We start from the raw sequence: 19,978 nt of genomic DNA on the forward strand, positions 1-19,978 counted from the left end.
AAGCCGTGCCTTTTTTTGAGGCACCGCAGAAACTTTTAAAAGTTGCGAGGTTTCAAGGCACTTTTATTACCATTTGACTTGAAAATTGCTTTAAGTAAAAGAAACATTGAAAAATCATTTACTTCTGAACACCTATTTGCCACCATGAGGACAGCACTCACTTCCTTTTTTTTTAATACCTTTCAGCACATTCGTAATGAAACAAAAAACGAGCTGGAGCGCTTGCTGAAGCTACACGATGATCACACTGCCTACTTGGCCAATGACGAGGTCACAACAGTCCGGAAGAATCTGGAGGGACGAGGGGTTGAAGTCGACCCTGTGCTGGTGAGATGAAAACACTTTTGTCTCACAGGACAAATATGTGAAAATACTGACGGTAGTGAGAATTCAATGCTCATTATTTCTGTTTTTTGGGATCAAAAAATGCACAAGCTATTATAACAGCTGTATTATGCATAAGATGTATGGCCCTTTTTATTATGTTAAACGGTAAATGGACTGTACTTACATAGCGCTTTTCTAGTCTTTGCGACCACTCAAAGCTGCTTTCACACTACAGATCACATTCACCTCTTCACACACACATTCATACACTGATGGCAGAGGCTGCTACCTATGTATTATGTAAACTTTCCATTAACTGCTGAATAACATACTCCCTTACCTTTTCAGATTAAGGACACGTGGCATCAGCTGTATCGCAGACACTTCCTGCAGAACGCGCTATCCCACTGTAACCTCTGCAAGAGAGGTTTCTATTACTACCAGAGACACTTTGTTGACTCTGAGGTAATTAAGAAGATGTTGTTGTTTTCTATTTCCGCCTTATTTTCTGCTGATTTTTTTTTTTTAAGGCCAGTACATGAAAAGCTAAGTTCTGTGCTTGCATGTTTTTTCCAGCTGGAGTGCAATGATGTGGTACTGTTCTGGAGGATCCAGAGGATGCTGGTCATCACAGCCAACACTCTCCGACAGCAGCTCACCAACACTGAGGGTAAGGTCATTATTTTATGATTCATCTATAAAGCTGACAGGTTATCACTGGATTTATAATGCCATTATTGTAATACCTTTGCTTTTTCTAAGAAGTTTCTAATAAGTATAATCATAGGCAACCAGACAAAACAATATAGTTCAAAGTACTCCAAAAATGATTGACTGGCACAGCTGACTAACTGTGACTGCTGGCCTGAGCTGTATAATATAATTTGCCCTAAATCTATAAACAGTTATCTAGGATACAGAAAACCATTCAATAAAGAAATTGGTCTTATTACCAGTACGCTCAAAAACGCCCATTGTGACAAAAGACAATTCCTCTCTCCACCATGTTAATGATGGGAAAATATGTTGATCACACCATTCAATGGGAACAATGAGAGGAAAAACCTGATGCATTGTTGTCGGATTGAATATTGATTGTTTTGCTTTGCGTGTGTGTGTTTGTTCCCCCGTTTGTCTTCTCAGTGCGTCGGTTGGAGAAAAATGTGAAGGAGGTGCTGGATGATTTTGGGGAGGACATGGAGAAGAAGAGCCACCTCATCACTGGTCGCCGGGTCCAGCTGGCCGAGGATCTCAGTAAGACACACAGATTTACCAAGTTATTAAGTCACTTGGTTCTAATTTATAGGCAATCTTAAAGTTGTCAGTAGGTGGCAGTAGTGCTTAAGGAAATGGTATTGACTAGTTGGCTATTGCAGTAGTCAGACAGTGAAGCATCAAATTGATTAGATCACTTCGGTGTCAACTTCCTGTTTGCTTTTAAAGCTTCCTTTTAAGGCAGCTTTGCTGTTGCTCTTATGTGGTAATGCTTCCACATTGCAAACAGGGATGTGCTGCTATATCCTCACAAGGTGTTGGATTGTTGAACATTTTCTAAACTAAGTTTATCGTTTATGGTCCCCACCTGCAAGTTTAAACCCACCATGCTCGACCCCATGTATGTACACAGTGCAAGTTTGATTGGCCCAGCACTACATGTTTACCTGAAATAATCTAGCTTGTGATGACAACCATCTTCCAACCAAATATGTGACTTTATTACACGTTTGGGGCTAAAGTTGCTTTTTGTAAATGTTGCTGTGTTCAATCAGCAGGGTTTCCAGACATACAAACACACATACTCACAGAGTGCCCACATGCCTAAAAAACAAGCTCAGACTTGCACACTCTCTCTATTCCTGTCCATCAGATACACACACATTCATCAGTCAGACCATGGTAACTGTTTCTTATTTACTATACTGTATAATACTTTGATTTTACCAAATAGCCTCTCTCTGAATTTCACTCAAACTTAAAAACAAAACGTCCAAACTAATAAAGGCTCTAGAAGCATTGAGTAATGGAACTAAGCAAATGTCATCCCAAACTCTGATATCTACCATTTAAATCAATATAATTTTTTTATCGGTCGCATATACAGTTATGATAAATGTACATTAGTGATTTTTTTTCTTTCTGGAATAAATATTGTAGCGTAATTGTTTGAAGAAAATGTGCCTGGCTTGCTTTTGCGTGTGTATCGGTGCAAAGACTCTTCTATGAGTCAGACCGTACTAGTAAGGCTCTGGTCTTAGCTTGAGTCTGGCGTTCATGGTAACAAGTGATGAAGCAGATGTCTTGGTGTTTGGAACAAAGGCACCTCACCAGCTTCCTTTCTACTTGTTGAATATTATCACGCCTTGGACTGTGCCACGAGTCTGATCTTAGGGGGGATGAAGGCGCCCGAAGCCGCCTGTGACTGCAAAGCGACCCTCAGACAGGCACAGTCAGCTGGTGTTTGCATGAGCATCTAAATCTTAGCGTATCTTCAGGGAGGCAGGGATAGTGCTAATTAGCATCCCCTGACAGCAATTGTTGTGAGTTTAATACATCAGAATTATAAACTCCTGTGTCCAATATCTGCACTGTTAGTAAGTTTTTAGAATGTTTTTTGTGGGGTGGACTCCAGACATGGGCTAATTTTTACCTGTCTGCTTCTTGAAGGCTTCTTTTTAAAAGCTTGAACAATGAGGGTGGAGCCGGCTCCAGCTTTTGGTCTTACTCAGCAAAACACGAGTATTCACACAGCAGCAAACATTTCAGAACTCTATGTATGACACAAACAGTATCAAAGATCCCGTTAACACAAAGACACACACACACACAGATTAGCATCATTTACACACACCTAGCTCAAAGTAGAAGATTCAGACAAACAACTCCTGACAGTGTTATTTTCTTAAAAAATCCTTTTGCTACAGTCTCATCCTGCTGTCTGCCTCCTGCCATCCAGTTATTCTGGGTTTTTATATACAGAATCTAATGGCTGGGCGTTGCAGGGCTTCAAACATTAAACCTGGAATAGTCATTGAATTTTTTAGTGCACTCAATCGCCGTTGCTTCCTGTCTTCATTTGTGCCTCCCGGCTACTGATAAGGGTTTCACGTTGCAACGGCCCTCAGATGAATGATGCATGACTGAGTGGTGAGTCTATCTGCGTTCGTGTTTGGTTTGGTTGACCAAGACTCATTCTTATCACCTTGAAAAAACACGCTTACACACACGCCTTGAATGACCTTCTCTCTCTGCTTCTACCAATGCAAACACAGATATGTACCCAGATCATGTATGAACAGGATACAAACTGTATTGTGGACATAAGTAGACAAATATTCATGGTAGCTAACATTCACGGTTACAGAAAATTTCATCAAGCATACTAATATGTACAGGAACAGTCACCTCAGATGGACACGGAGACAAAACATACAACACACACACACTATTATTCTGCAGGGAACTTTTTTTCACTTCCCTTCCAGTGGAGTCTATTTTTTCTGTGACACCAGCCTAGGGGAGAGGGGAGAACACACACACACACACACACACTCATACACAGTTACAGGAATGCCCAGACTTGCCTGGCCTTGCAAAAATCTATAAGGAAAGTCGATCCCAAACTTTCCCAAACAGGCATGACATTCCCACATCCAACCATCGCACACTCCACTCTTTGATAAATGTGGGAACGAGGGTTGAATCTGTCTGGGGGATCTACGGGGTAGAAAAACACCTGTGCATGCACAACCATACCCTCTCACAGACTCATGGGGTCCCACATGGGAACATTTCTCTCCAGTAAATCTCAGTTTTCCAGTCATTTATTATGACAACTGAAATTTGCTTTTTCAGTGCCAGAATTGCGCACATGTGATGTATTAGTTTGTTTTACCAATTCCCTCATTTGTGCACCAGAGAAAGCTTAAGATTCTGCATCTACAGACAAGAGTTAAAGGGTACAAGTGTCAGAAACACATTGCTTAGTTTTTTTCAGTCAAAAAAACCTTCCTGTTATAGTACAATGGTTGTCTTGTTAAAGTCGCAGGAAATGAGACAAGGGGAGTGTGAGCATAGCTACAGTCATTCATATCTTTCTTTAGCCTGTGTGTCTTGACTGTCAAATCTCCAGCAGTTGCATGAAAATACTACAAAAGCTCTAAAACTGCTCATTTTGTTGTAACTCACAATATTGTAATATGCTGCAAATATGCCTCTCAGCATGCCTATACATCACTTTGAGCTAATTTTATGTCAAAGTCAGACTTCTCTTTTCCTCCTACCCAGAAAATGTATGTTTGAAAGTTTCAGCTTTGTCAGTCTGTCAGGTTGAGTTGGTGGGTGAGTGGAGGATCTGGGTCATTAGTTTTCTGACACTTTGCACAGGTCTTTCAGGGTAATGTAGACTTAGACCCGTGTGTGTGTGGGCGTGGGGTATGTGGGTCCATCGGTCTAGACTGCACTGCTGATGGCTGTCTGATGGGCAGACTCGGTGACACGCCTCAGAGCACAAAATGAGTGAACTTCTGAAGGTTCAAAAGTCTTTGGAACCAAAAAGTTGTGTCTGTAGAAACGTTTCACTGCATCTAGTCTTGTTGCAAGTTTAAGCAACAAGAAATCGTCATGTATGCATAGGCATGTCCAGTTACTGCATTTGCAATCTCGGATCCCATCACCTATAGCCTGATACAGCTTCTGGGGATAACGGTGAACATGTCAGGTGTGTAGCCAGCGATTAGCGATAAACGACTTCCTTTTCTGCGTATCGCATTGTTTACAGAAAAAGTTATTTATTAATTTACTTTAATTAACAGGTCTTGAGTTTGCCGAAATTTCGACATCATGAAGCAGATTTGTACAAAAGTAAAGATTAAGCTTTGTCAGGTCTGTCCTCAAGAGGAGAATTAAACTACTTTTAAAAGCTCGTTTGTTGAACGGAGGTCGGATCGATCATTTCTGATGCATTCGGGGAAGTCGGGAAATCTGAACACTGAACGGCTTTCGTGACACAGGGTCAAGGGAATTTGTCTCAAGTTGAATTTTAGATCTAGAACAGTTTGTTAGCTGTTAGCTAAATCATTGTCAGATGACGCTGATGGGAGCCGGGATGTCATTATTGAGGATTACATTCCGCCTGCTTTTGCTCTCAACATACGCATACGCTGCAGCCATGCTGATACGTGATTGGTCAATATTACTCGGACTACAAGCGTAGTACAAATGGAAACCAGAACGTTTGCCGTCCAGAAGATCCACGTCCAAGCCTACAGATTCTACATTTCTATGTAGAGATTACTGCATCTGTAATATGCGGTTTCCTGCAGCATCATATAGCAGGCTTGCTTTAAGGCCCCTGATTAATGGTAATGTCTATGTGCATTCTATGTTATCAGTTATCAGGAGTTTGGATCAGTCAAAACACACCCAATTTATAGGACACATAGAACTGAACAGAATGTATTTAAACTGCCAGACAAACCTGTAGCTTCTCAGTCAATGGATTTTCTCTGCAACTCTTCACATTTATTCTTTTAATCTTAGATGAAATCACGAGTGAAAGGCACTTGATTGAAGCAGTGAACACCTCTTTTCGGCCATGTGGGGTTATATATTCTAAAAGTCTGTCTATGAGGCAACCTTGTATGCATTTTGAAATCTTCATTCCTCCGAACCGTTGTTCCCCCTCATTCTTCAGCCCTTAAAAACACAGTGACTCACATCGCCTCAGGCCTAAACTGTGGCCTGACCCCACAGGTCAGCCAGCTAATACCACAGGCTACTCGATCTCACTGGTTTTCTCTTCCACCTCTCCGTCTCTTTGGATTTCTCCAACACTAGTCTGTCAAATTCAAATGCTGTCCAGCTGACCCTGCTCCTCGCTCTCTTGACAGATGGGCGGAGAGAAAGAGTGAGAAACAGTGTGTGAGTATAGACCCCACCTTCACCTGACAACCTCCACTCAAGGAAAGAGAGGGAAGAGAGGAGGGAAAAGAGGGGCAGATAGGAGGTGGGAGAAAGGATAAACACGCTTAACAAAAGGCAGAAATATGCTCCCAGGGGCAGTTTGTTGTAACGCTGTGTTTGCCCCTACCCGCAGGCTGGCTCAGCCCTGCTCAGGTTACACATACAGGTCAGGTGTGTGCGTCAGTGAGTGAGAGCGTGACCCATAATGAGCGGTACAATGTACATTGCAAAGAGGTGTGTGTGCTTGTCAGCGTGTGCCAGACCAGCTGTATGGCACAGTGCCGTCTCTGGAGCAAAGCCCAGTCCTAATGTTCAATCACAGGCTTCCTAGGAGAGCCCTGGGATGACGCTTGGCTGCTTCACTGCCCCTCATAGAAACGGTGTTTTGTGTTTATGTGTGCTCTAAAGTAAAAAGTACGATGGTGTTTAATTTGAAAAGGAGCCCTACACCAGAGTGTACCAGAGTTATTGCTGTATTATGAAGTGTTGGATGTCATATTTAATATTGTGAGCTTTCAGACACTTCACACTCGTGAACGTAAATCATGATGACACCATTTTACTAAAAGGTTTGTGTCAGCAAATTATGACATACAGGACGGAGGTCATGTATAACATGTAGACCTGTTTTTAAAGGAGCTGATGGTTGGATTTAATGGTTATGCTACATTTTCAGGCTCCTTTTGCATTACCACAGTGATAGTTCTGAGTTTACGCTTCATTACATTACATTACATACATTTTTTGGTCTGACAGTGACCCATGGGTTTTGACTTTGCTTACAGCATTGGTAAATTGACGGGAAAATTCCAGTAAATAGTTATTTTCTTTGCCGCTGGTCCACCTCTTCTTGAATTGGTCCGCCTGTCACTTCATTCTTTTCTTATGGGCTTTTTACACTGCCAGTTCAAGGCGGGATTATTACGCCTCTGTTACCTTCCGTCTTCTATGTAGAACACACGGAGGCGGAATGGTGGGGCGAAGTCGTTACGCCTCTGGGCATCGGAGGTTGTAACAGAGGCGAAACGGCGTCTGTGTAAACCGCAGAGCCGGCAGGGCGGAACAGCGCAGTGTGTGTTTATGTGAAGCACGCGCTGTTTGTTTACCTCTTCGCGCACACAACGGCGTTGCGAATCCCACAAGCTCGAACGAATTCCATATCACGTTGAACCCCCCCTAGCTGAGACGAGCTAAGTGAGTAAGACTGGGGTGGTAGAGAGAGTGAGGGAGAACGGAAGTGTGTGCGCGCGAGTTACGTGAAGTGTCGGGGACCGGAGCAGCGGAAGAGTAGAGAAAAGCGTGATTGGTAGCTGTTTAAACAACAGAGCTACAGTTGTACAAGTTAGGTATGCTGCTGGTGTATTAAAGTGACAGGAGTTAGCCTAGAAGCTAGCGACAGCTTCGACCCTGGAGCAGAACAATATGAAGTCTCCCCTGTGCTGTCTGACTACGGTCGGGACGCTGAAGCACGAAAGGTTATCAACGGCTTGGCTCGTTAGTTTACTCTATTGGTTTGCAGCAGCAGCACGCAGGGTATTATCGCCATCTGTTGGAATACAAGGCGCACTCCTTTAAACGTGATAGCATTCTGGGACTCTAGACAGTAGATTACTAATTTGTTCGTGGGCAAGTGTTTTCTGCTGTGCTTCAATTTTGAATTCGATCACATCATTACATATTGTGATTAATATTTCGATTAAAAGTGACAGCCGTAGTGTACAGTTGAGGTCCGCTGCCATAGTCATAGTCTCACATAACCTGTGATAGTATGTAACATGAATGTGTGTGTCCAGGATTGATCTGAATCAGCTTTATTGGCAGGTATGTACACATACAAGGAATTTGACTGGTTTAACTTTGCTCTCTTTGTACACTTAAACATTAAATATTGAACTAATATGTACAAGCCTACATTCAACAATAAATAAGAGTAAGTGTTGAGTTAATTTCCCGTTTCCTGACATTTATTTTGTTAGAATGGAAACATTCTGGACAGTACATTAGCTCCATGAAATAAAGAACGCTTTAGTGTTTGCATTTTTAGACACCCACTCATTTCTGTGTTCTGGCACATTTTTTGGAAGGGCTGATTTAAATAAACAATTTGCCACCACAAAACCTTTGACAATAACTTCACCAACACCAGCTTGATCTGTTGCCACCAATGAATGCATTAAAATGATGGATTTTAGCTTGTGTGTTGAGGCTGTTTGAGAGTTAAGGCATTAAAGGTGTCAACAGAAGGTGCTCTCAAGAACAGCGACGTGTGAAGTGTTTGCCTGTTTGCACACGCTGTTACTTTCTCCTTCTCCTTTCTCCCGTGTGGAAGCAGAAAACAACAAAGCTCTGGTTGTCTGGGCTTGCTCACCGGAATGCCCTCTCAGGCTCACGCTCACTTCGTTTCCTTTCATCTCCTCCTCCTCCTTTGAGCAGCTTCCTCCAGAGTGATTAGTGAGGAGGAGTGCTCCACTGTAGGGGATGACGTATCGTCTTAAGGTGTTGTGCGCACATGTGGCTGCTTTCAGAGGGGGAGAGAGCCGTTCATCAGGATGCTGCTGTGGCTCAGGCGCAAACCTTACAGCTGGTTCATGTTTTCTGTGTGGCATTATGAGGACAAGTAGGAAGTGAGCCTGAACATCTCTTGGTCTTTGACACACATCACTATGTATGAAAAGTGAGGTTTTCCCTCGTTGATATGACAGCCCTGTGTCTACATAATCACAGATCACTGTAGACAGCCTCTTTAAAAAGTCTTCTTCAGGGGTCGGAAATGTCACCTTATATTGAAAGAAAACCAAAACAGAGACACAAATATGCAGTTTAAAATGCATCCGCATCATTGTAGACGTGGCCTGAGTGTGAACTTTGGGAACGTGGGGGTGGTTTTGTGCAGTGAGATAGTGGGCAGACTGTCTGCTCTTTGGCACGTTGGGGTCTGCTGCTCATACTTGCCCTCTTAGTTCAATATGAATTTCAATGACTTCTTCTGTTTTGTTTCTCCATTGACACTTTTCCGTCTGTTGTCTCCCTCTGAAACACTCTCATCCCTCCCTTTGGCTTTCTTTTTTTGCTCCCTCTTTTTTTTCTAACTTTCCTCGCTGTCATTCGTTTGTCTCCCCGAATTAAACAAACACTTGGTAATTAGCAATGTCTCTCTCTAAACGTCTAGTGATGAAGCTTAGGTTTGTTGTTCCCACAGATGTGGAAACCTCAGGCTGCAGTTGCCAGATCATCCGTTTTCTAGCGGGGAGCAACAAGTACGCTAACAGTAGATCCACAGTTGTCATAACACTGGCACAGTGAAGCCGTGTCCTTTTAATGTGTGAACATGATTTCAGACTAGGGATGCATGATATTGGATTTTATGCTGATATTTTCCAACCATTTTTGCCGATTTCGACACCGATATATTAGGCACATGTTTTTTTCCACCTAAAACCAGAGAACATCAAGTCTCCCCTGTAGTGTAATTGATATCATGCCTACTCTTATTGTAGTGGCCCACTGGCAGATGCAGAAATAACATAATACAGTGCTTTTTAAAATGTACACATTCACTGGGCAATATAAGAAAACTACTGAAACTTTGGTTATGTACAAAATGCCATATTTATTTGTATGTAACATTTTCTTTTTTCTTTTTTTTTAGGGAATCTTTAAGCATTTAGGCAAAATTAAAGCGTTGTTTTATCGGTGGAAAATATCAGCAGAAAAATGACATATCTGCCGATGCCGATGTGTCATTTTCAAGCCATTATCTGCAGATACCAATAACGTGCCCATAATACCGTGCATCCCCACTTCAGACAGTTGTATTGTTTGTCAGTTTTCACCTCTGAAGGCTTTCTTTGTTCTGTGTCTGTTGGTAGAGATAAAGGTTAGTACAGATGGACACACGTATATTTCTGCTGCCTTTATTTTGTCCATAATTTTAGAAAAGGTCAGGTCATTTTTTCTTTAATATTGTTTTTCAACGTGTAAATCTTTACATTTCGATCAACAATTTAGCTTCAAAGTCTAATGTGTGGGGGCGCTGGTTTAGCTCGGTTGGTAGAGCAGGCAGCCCGTGTATAGAGGCTACGGTACTCGAAGCACTGATTGCAGGTTCCTCCTGTTCTGACGATCAGTTGGTGCGTGTCATTCCCCGCTCTCTACTCCCCACATTTCCTGTCTCTCCTCAGCTGTCCTATCTAATGAAGGCAAAAAAATAATAAGTCTAATTTTTTATCCCTGTTGCCTGTTTCTCTTTCACACAGTCACACTTTCTTTCTCCACTCTTACATTGTGCTTTAATATTTCCGAACATCTCTCTTAACTTAACCTTCTCTCCTCACAAGACGGATCATAAGAAGCATGACCGATCCAAAGCATGTGGCATCTCTTTCCGTTGTTAACTCCTCTGCATTTACTTCCTCTCCCCGAATATAATAGCTCCCCTGTTTCCGACTTCTCTCTGGTTTATTCTGCTTCACATTATTTTGGTTTTTTTAAACTGCTGTAAAACACATACGTCTCGCTTTCTCCTCTGTTACTCATCCTCTTCCTCCTTTACTTCACTCCATCAAGGCCTCAACCAGCCATCTGCTGCTGTTTACCAAAGTCATGGGCTGCTTCTTTCCACTTTCCCATCATGCATCTCTTACCCCTTTTTGCCCTCATAGCCTTTTTATTTCTTGCTTCCTCCCCGTCCATCTTTTCTCTCATACCCATCAATCCAGCATCTGATTGACAGCTGTTTATCAAAGCAGTCACACACTCTCAGTTGGTTCTCAGGGTCCCTGCTTTTAAACGCCCACCAAATAGCTTTAAAGTTTATAACATTTGCACTGCTCATCACCAGTTGTTAGCAATGTTGCTTTATAATAGCATTTGTAGTCTGATTTAATTGGCTGATAAAGCATCTGCAGGTGACGTGGCTGCTTCGAAATATCCTTCTTAGACACCGACTCAGGACGCACATCCAGCAGACTGAGGAAATGAGGAAATGAGGAAAAGAGCTGTGTGGTTTAGATGACAACCAATCTAGAGGCAATAATAGAAGTGGTGATAAAGAAGTATAACTATGATGGAGAACGTGAAGCCATCTTTCATTCTCCTCGGGGAGCGAGAGAGAGTGTGGGAAAATAGGAACGAGAAGGAGGTGTGTGATGGGAGGGGGGAACTCCATCGAGGCTTCTGTTCACATGTTTCCAGCACAGTGCGGCCACCCGGGACCCATTCCCACTGATCCTCCTGTCACTCACACACACAAAGATGTGACATCAGATGCTGGGATGAGGTAATCGGAAAACCATATGATCCCTCTCCGTTGTAAAAATGCAAACTTAAGGTTGGAATTTTCTCATGTCACGAGCATCCAGCCCGAGGAGGGTACGCTAACCCTTTTCTTGATTTATTGTCGTCGTTGTAAGAGAGAGAATCTTGTTTATGAAAAGGCGGAAAGGCTATAAAGTGGGTTTCCTGTAGGCTATTGTGAAGTTAATGCAGAAGATCACTCTGGATTGGTCGCTGCGATCATAGCAAACAAGAAAATATCCACTCATCAGATGCCCAAAGTCTCTAAGAACACCTGCTGTCCAGTGACTCCTGTCTATAGGCCTTTGCTAGAGGCTCAAAGGAATTCCAGGTGCGCTTGCTGTCTCTTCAGTGTTATATGGATGTGACGGTGTGTGGGGTCCAGAGCAGCTGCAAACATGTATTTACCTGAGGGCAGCAGGGGGGAAGAGGTGACCTGGCCTGTCTTATCCTTCTCCATCAGCCTGTTTGATCGGCTGGTTTGGGGTCGACTCCGTGTCAAGAAGGGGCTGAGAGAAGGTGATTAAAATAACATATTTAGTCCAAGGTATCCTCAGGGCTGCATGCATGCATGCATTTTCAGACTTGTTTGTTTCGAGTGCTCACTTCGGAGCTTAGCATGAGTAAACTCGGTCCACACACCTGTGGCTGAGTCAGCAGAGGGGAGGTTGTCTCTCGGGGATTATGACAGGATCTCAGTGTAAACCAGACTTCTCAGGCTCACAGTCCCCGCCCCACGTGGCCACTGAAGATTGATTGCCACTTAGCCTCAGCACAGGGCTCCGTTTGAGTGCAAAAGGTGAGTCTAGGAAAACTTAAAACTTCTGACTTACTGTGATTTACACCATGAGTCAAAACTGTCCCAGAGCAGGAAGTGACAGCAACTGTTTTCTGCTACATTTGAAGGATATGTTCCAGTTAGTTTGAGTTCTCTGCTGATGAATCAATATAATTTATAAATACTTATATAGTTGAACCCCTCAAGCCTATCTTGGAAAATTCCCAGTATCCTCGTCTTAACAGCCCCCTGCACTGAGATCTTCAGAAATGTCTGGCACTTCAAAAGCCCAAGCAATGCTTGTCAATAAAACCTGCAGCACAGCCAAACAACGCTCATCACCTGGCTCTTTCAAAGCCAGCGTTTTGCTGTTTTTGTTTAGTCTGACCCCCGGCCGACCCCAGGCTTTGACCCTGCTCGGATCTACGCATGTCTCTCCCCAGGTTGGGCAGCTCTCTCCCAGGGCATCTGTTTTCTAGATAAGAGCGGTGAGCGCGGGGCGTGATTCACTGCTCTGTCACTGACATGGCGTTCGCGCCGTCGACATCCCCGCTCTCCCTGTGTCCACGTCTCCCATGGCGCAGTTTTTATAGCGTGACAATGCAGATTTAGTGACAAATCAAGCAGCACGCTGAGGAAACTGCTTTTCTGTTTGTTACATTAGGAGATCGGCTTTCAAAGGCGGAAACGGCAGAGACGGTCATGAGATATAAAAAGTTTCCTCCTGATGATGACAGGTCGGGACAGGAACCAGGCCCTCCGCCACACTCTCTCTAGTGACCATGCTGTGAACTGCTGCTCGGTTTTCAGTACCTTCCTGAAGCACCCCCAACCTTCGCATTAAAGTTCATCCGCTGGAATCTTTCAGTTGCCACTTTTCATAACAACCACTTTCCCATAGTAGGAGGATTACTTTTTTCCATCTCGCAGTTTTAGGCCTCTCTGTCCTCTGTTCTTCCTCTCCTGCGTTAGCTGCTCATCCAGCAAGGCCATGCAGTTTCACAGTCTAATTACAGGTCAATTAAAGGCTTTCAGGCTCAGCCCTCCTTCTGCCAGCGCTCCGGCCGGAGCAGGCTTAGGGGACACTACAGAGTGAGAGTGAATGAGATATAATTTCATGTGGAGATCGGCCGAGAGAAGGCCTTGAAAGAGGGGATTGGGGGGGGGGTACAGGCTCCCCCCTCTCTCCCTCTCTCTCTCTTTCTCCCTCCACCCTCGCCAACCAACACAACACCCAGCATCTTAAAGAAGGGGCCTCTGGGATAGAGGCCAGGGGATTATGGGAATATTCATGACCAGATAAAGGGGTGAGCGGTTGAATGACTGTGTTTTGGGGCTCATCTCTTAGGTAAACAGTGGCCTAAATGGAGTTTTAGATCACTACTCCCACTGCTGCTCAGCGAGGAACAGGCAATGGTGACTCTGTCCACTGTTTTTTGTTGCATTTTCAACAGGACGGAGAAAGGAGAGCCTTGTTGTGGCCTTTTCTTTCTCGTGCCGCTGTCTTTTGGTGGCAAACAGATGGTGCCGGGGGAAATAAATATCTGTTTCTCACAGTTTTAACCACAGAATATTGGCTTTCCTGAAAGACGCCATTCACAGTCACCGGCGGCCTCCGGGGGCCTCTGAAAGCCGCTTGGGGCTCATTTTAAAGTCATTAAAGGTTCCCGCTGTCAGGGATGCCGTCGTCGCTCCAAAATGTCTCAGTGGAATTTCTCAGACACAGGTTAAACCCAAATTAAAGTGTATATCAGGATAGATGTCTAGATGATGAAAGATGATGCAGGGGGGGCTGGTTGGGCTCAGTGGGTAGCCCCATGTACAGAGGTAAAGTCCCGAGTTTGGTTCCGACCCTCGGCCCTTTGGTGCACGTCATTCACCCACTCTCTCTTTCCATATTTCCTGTCTCACTTCAGCTGTCCGATCAATAAAGGCAAAGGCCATCAAAGAAAGGGAAATATGGTGCAGGAAGCCCAGGAAGGCTTATCGGACACCAAAGCATTGTCAGCAGTTTATATTATTTTTAAAGAGACTGTTCACCTCTTGAAATTTATCAAGGCAGCATTTACTTTATCTTTAATTCTGAAAGTTACAACATAAACTGGGAAAATACATCTTTAATGCACACTTGTTCGTGTTAGCGTGGCTGTGCTGCTCATCCAAATGAACGATAAGGTTCCTGAATGCAACCTGAGGATAAAGGGTTTATGTAGAACAGCCTGTGAAGCCTGAAAAATGTTTTTCTCCCATATAAAAACTTGACTTGATAAGCGCTGCGCAGCGCTCTGGATCATGGGTTTCAGTATCTGTAGCGACAGGTGTTGAAGGAGAGGAAACTGATTTTCAGCCTCTCCCCATTAGCTTCCTCAGCCAATCAGAACCCGTGTCTTCTCTCACCACAAGCCCTGTAATCTAACTGCTGGGTGGCTGCTGCCCTCAGCAGAGCTTGTTGTCTCTGCCCGACAGTTGGCAGGATCTTTAATGTTTGACCCGTGTGAAGCGCTCTGCCTCTGAAACACGGAGGCTCCATAAAGAAACTTATCATCAGCCACATCTAAACCCAGTTAGCAGCTTTGAAGCTTGAGCCAGGGGATTTCCAATGTTTTGATGATCTGACAGTCAGTACCCTCCTTTCTTCACACCAACCCAAAACTCCACCCCTTCGTCTCTTTCCCTTCAGGTCGGGCAGATGTCGGTAATCCTTCTCTGATTGGCTTGGATTGAGTTATGTTGTCCTGTGGTCAGGGCGCTCAGCCCACGCGGCTGAACTCTGTCAGTTGCCTTTGAGCCGTGCCCCGCGGTGGGCCGCGAGTTGGAATGGCGTACCGCAGGGTTATGTTTCATTCAACCCCACACCTGCTGCAGCGACTTGTCAGCATGGCCCTCGACAGGCCCCCTTAATACCTCCATTAGGTGTTGTAATCTCCACCTAACGCCCCGCCATTCTGCCTGAGTGTGTTAACAGAGTATCAAAGGCCGGGGATTTTTTTTTTCTTTTTTTGCCACCTGCCAGCGGTGAGTGTGTAGGAAGGTGAAAAGAGGTGGAGGTGGCATGACTGTACAGCTCTTGCTGGTTTTTCATACAGTGAGGGGGGTTGGGTCTGTGTGTCTTTCAGGGCAGAGCTTTTCTGGCTGTCAGTTAATTTTTCAGCCTACCTGTCCGTCTGTGTGCATATGAGTGTGTATGCGTAGTCTAGCACACTTCTCAGCTCTGCTAGTGTGTCAGGACGTGTGTGGGGGTGTGCCTGCATTTCGCACGACGGTGTGCTTTTCATCCATCAGGAAAAGGATACCTCAGCAGCCGTGCTCCCATCAAAAGGGGGTCTGCACACTCAAGCCCCTGAGTAGCATATTCAGTTTCACTCCAAAGCACGCACACAGTTATCACCTTTGTGCCGACCTGAAATGGACACTTAGGACTCTGTTGCTCCGAGGTCCAAACCACAATGATTTATCCCCCTGAAAACGGACGAGTCTTTCTCAAACTGTTTTCCTCTCAGGAAAACAATCGACAATAGGTCGCCTATGGATCTCGTGCGGCTGATTGATCAAGATAGCGCGGGGCTAGTTTGTTCTTCAGAGCCGGTGTTTGAGTTTGTGCTTGGGGGAGATCCAGACAGATTAGCGAGGGTGACAGGGAAGCCGGAGAAGCAGCCAGGCCTGGAGGTGCAGCTGGCACTGCGAGCCACAGCTTCCTTTTCTCTGTGTTGGCCCGCAGACTTCCTTCAGCCACTGTTTAATCAGCGATTAAGACTGCATTAGATGGCTCGCTCGTCTCGTGTGACAGTACATGTTGGCTGGAAGGATTGCTCGTCTTATGCAGTGTCCGCACAATGGGAGTGTAATCATGAAAAGAAGTGACTGAGTGTGTTTCCAGTAGATTCGCCCCTTTCATGTGAAATGTTGTTGTTATGGTATCTCCTCCTGTCCATTAGCAACGTGCCCGTGAGCTACATGCCATGAAAAGGTGGGGGTGAGAGCTTTGATGTGGTCAAAGCTAACTGGGGAAGGGTGCACGAGCCTTCCACATCAGATGTGTGAAGGAGGGCTGCCTTGAGGTTTGGCTGTCGCTGTCGAAGGGGACCATCTGGTGTTTGGGTGAGAAATGTGAGGGAATTTCCACCTGCAGAAACGTACAGTACGGACGGGGATATTGTTCAATTGTTTTCTGTTTTAAAGAACAGATTTATAACCTGCTACACTTTTTTTTTATTTAGTGCGTATTATGTTTTAGTGACTTGCTTAAGCAGAAAAACAACACACTCTCTCCAAGCTGGACTTCCAGTTTCACAGTTTGAAGGAAACCAGTTTAAAAATGTTGAGGTCTGCAACCAACAGTACATCCATCATCAATGAACCTGCCACTGACTTTCCTGAAGATTGATTATTTAATGTACACAATGTTAGACAAACAATTTTACTTGGAGTTGGGTTAATAATTTTTATTCCATCACATATCTAAAAAAAATTCTGCACTGCTGTTTTCTACCTTTGAAGATATGAAGCGAATCTTATTTGTAAAGCTGTAAATCTGAAGAAGTTTCTATGACAACGATAACTTTAACTCACTACATAGCTAACAACAAGCTTACAACGCGTAGGGCGATAAAAGCACAACATTCAGTGTCCGGCCGATCTGCTCCCACAAATGGGCTTTTCGGTCTCTATTGTGATATTGTCATATGTACGCCTCCGAGTAGACAGAATCGGCCAAAACAAGTTGCTCCTCCATGTTTGGTGGTAACCAGGGTGACGAGTGGCGCCCCATCTGATGGGTTGCCTGATTTTCTGAGAAGTTCAGAGATTTTCAACTCGAAGCAGCCGCACAAAAAAGAAAAAAGGCACTGGGTGCAGCACTTTTTCTCTCGGCGGCCGCATGCTGCCGCATACGCTCTGTCCTCATTGGGAACAATTGAAAAAAGACGCTGGCCTAACATTAAAGTAATTATCCAAATTGTTTTTCAAGTTTCTGTTGGTCGACTTAGCACTTAATTTACACTGTTTTAAGTCTTATTTGTTGTCAATGTGAATTCCACTAACCGACTTCCTGTATCTGCCTCTCTGCAGAGAAAGTTCGGGAGATCCAGGAGAAACTTGAAGCCTTCATAGAAGCTCTTCACAAGGAGAAATAGGAGAAGCAGGTATTTGTCTCTGAACGTTACCTGTATCAAACTGATCATAGTATTGCAGCAAAATCAAGCCCCACATTAGAATCATAACGGGCTTATGATCTATGAGTGACGTAAGATTCTTCATCAGAGCGGCAGTATGACAATCTGTACTGTGTGTATCTGACCTGTCGTTTCTTCTCCCAATTTCTTTACAGTACTGTTCAAAGTAAATCTATGGATCACAACAGAGACATGCACTGAACAAAGACAACTAAATCTGTAAATGACCTTCATCACCCCCGAGACCCTGCTCCTCCATCACCCACCCACGTAATTTTAAAAGCAGCCGCTTGGCTTCCTGTCCCGCCTCGCTGATGATGAAAAGATGGACCTTTTAAAAGAAGGATAACACAGAAAAACAGATTTCAAGCTTTTCTCTTTGACTTTCCTGTCCTCGGGTTAGCAGGAGGACTTCTGCACAGGAGCCCGAACACCGTCAGACCAGGAGGGAAATGAGACGCTCGCAGAGTATTGTCGGACGCCTGGCTGCTCATTTTCAATAAATGGAGAGGTGTACATTTTTTTCAGCTGATTGTTTCTGTGTTTATGTGATTAGAAGTGGCTAATCTGCCTCCATTTACCATTCACCTGTTCTGTTTTAGTTGCACAAGATCCAAAGCACTTACCTCCAAGCTGCAGCTACACTCTTCTTTTACTCCACATTTACCACCTTAAATCTACACGGACAGAAACCCGGTTCAAAATTCAGCTCCCTCCCCTCCCCCCGCACTTCCTGTTGTAACACCACAGCAGCGGCTCGTTAACGTGACGTGATCAGCTGTGAAGGTGTTGGCAACAATATTATGTATAGATTTCTTTCTTATATTTTGATCTAATGGGGTTTATTTTGTTTATACGTCCTCCAAATGCGCATTATTTACCTTTTGTTTCCGTCTCTATCTGTTTGTGAGACTTTTGCACTTCCATCTGTCTCTAAATTAACATTTCATCTGTTCTCTCTCCCCACTGATAGATAATAATCCTACTTCAGAAGAAGCAATAGGGTCCCGTTTAGGAGATTGTAATTTAGGATTTGTTTTTTAACTGAGTATGTGATCAAGTTTTCGACCTTCAAAAGAGATACTACATCCTCAGTTAAAAAAGTTCGTAAAAGTTTGCAGACATTTGATTTTATTTTGAAAGTCTTTCAGTCTTTACACGTCTCGTCTCTACTCTCCTGCTCTTGTATCCAGTCCATCTTGACCTCTCAGTCAGATTACACAGGGGTAGGTGGGTTGTCTTCATGTGTTTCAATTTGCACCAGGTCTGATGTCCGGTGTTTATTTGGCAGGGCAGTTATCTCTTCATCAACACAGGTACTGGTATATTTCCACCTTTCCTCTTCCAGCTCTCGCTGCTTCAGGGCTTAGATCACACACACGAACACCCAGGTTAACAGTTCTCTGCCGTTTGTGAATGAACAGGAATTGTCCTCAAATTTAAGAAGAAAAATATCTAACATGCTGGTGGGTTTTTAAATGTGTATGCTTGTGTCGGCTCACTGATTCTTCCAGAAGTCACTGTTCCCACACGGCTCCCAATCTTCATTCTCCTCTTCTGTGCATCTCCATCATTCAGACTTTTTCATCACCCCCATAGACACCCTCTCTCTTCCTATCCTGCAAAACAGTCCAGTGTTTGACTGGAGGAGTGGAGGGCTCTGTGCTACCCCTGTCCACTCATTCATTCATGTGTATATGGGTATAAATATATATAAGAAGCCGTGCATTCGGTACAGGCAGAGTTAGTGGGAAGTCTCGGAGCTACTATATCATGTACAGCACGTGTAAACAGAGTGAGCCACTTGTGTAACAGGACATTGGTGAGTTGGTTCAAAAAAAGTGTTTTATGTTGTAGAAAGTAATGCTTGCATGGTGTACCCCATCAGATGTGCTTTATTTATTAAATTTGTGTTTAAAAGAAAAAAAGTGAATAAAATTGACAAATAAAAACAGCCTTTTTCATGACGTGTCAGCTTCTCCCGTCAGTGTCCAACCTGTTTGAACCTTTGGAGTCACATGCTGGTGAGTCTCATCCAGATTAATCCGAGTAGTTTCTGCCTCTTTCAGTGTTGCCTCAAACAATGCCCCTTTAGCTGGACTTAAACCTTTTAGCCAAACACAAATACAAGGAAGAAAGTTGACAAAAAATCTAATCTCATGATGTATTCATTAGATATTGTGAAGCTTCTAATTGTTAAACTTTAGTTATATAGCAAAAGTCGAACAAAAAATGTAACTCAAGGGCTGGACATACAGTACAACAAGGTAAAAGCACACCAGATTTAAAATTAAACATTAAGTGTATACAGTGTTTACAATCTTCATTAGACTTGAGCTTGCTCAATTGGAAATCTTCAGATTTTCATCCTTTATGTGGGCTGCACGGTGGTGCAGTGGTTAGCGCTGTCACCTCACAGCTGTGGAGTTTGCATGTTCTCCCCATG

The 19,978-nt window shown here is 43.9% G+C and overlaps 1 protein-coding gene across 3 annotated transcripts in view; it reads left to right on the forward strand.

Annotated features, from left to right (window-relative positions):
• The window catches only part of opa1 (OPA1 mitochondrial dynamin like GTPase), a 33,674-nt gene extending 15,615 nt beyond the window's left edge, over positions 1 to 18,059 (forward strand). For all 3 annotated transcript variants that reach the window (XM_069680083.1, XM_069680081.1, XM_069680082.1), the window contains 6 exons: positions 187 to 327; positions 676 to 792; positions 904 to 997; positions 1,471 to 1,581; positions 17,429 to 17,502; positions 17,688 to 18,059. In XM_069680083.1, coding sequence (XP_069536184.1) covers positions 187 to 327; positions 676 to 792; positions 904 to 997; positions 1,471 to 1,581; positions 17,429 to 17,493 — 528 coding nt within the window. In that variant the 3' untranslated portion in view covers positions 17,494 to 17,502; positions 17,688 to 18,059. The remainder of the gene's footprint in view (positions 1 to 186; positions 328 to 675; positions 793 to 903; positions 998 to 1,470; positions 1,582 to 17,428; positions 17,503 to 17,687) is intronic.
• The last annotated feature ends 1,919 nt before the right edge of the window (positions 18,060 to 19,978 follow it).

This window comes from Semicossyphus pulcher, unplaced genomic scaffold, assembly GCF_022749685.1.
Source record: "Semicossyphus pulcher isolate SPU_LCO1_2020_fin unplaced genomic scaffold, fSemPul1.0.p SCAF_4, whole genome shotgun sequence".
Taxonomy (NCBI): Eukaryota; Metazoa; Chordata; class Actinopteri; order Labriformes; family Labridae; genus Semicossyphus; species Semicossyphus pulcher.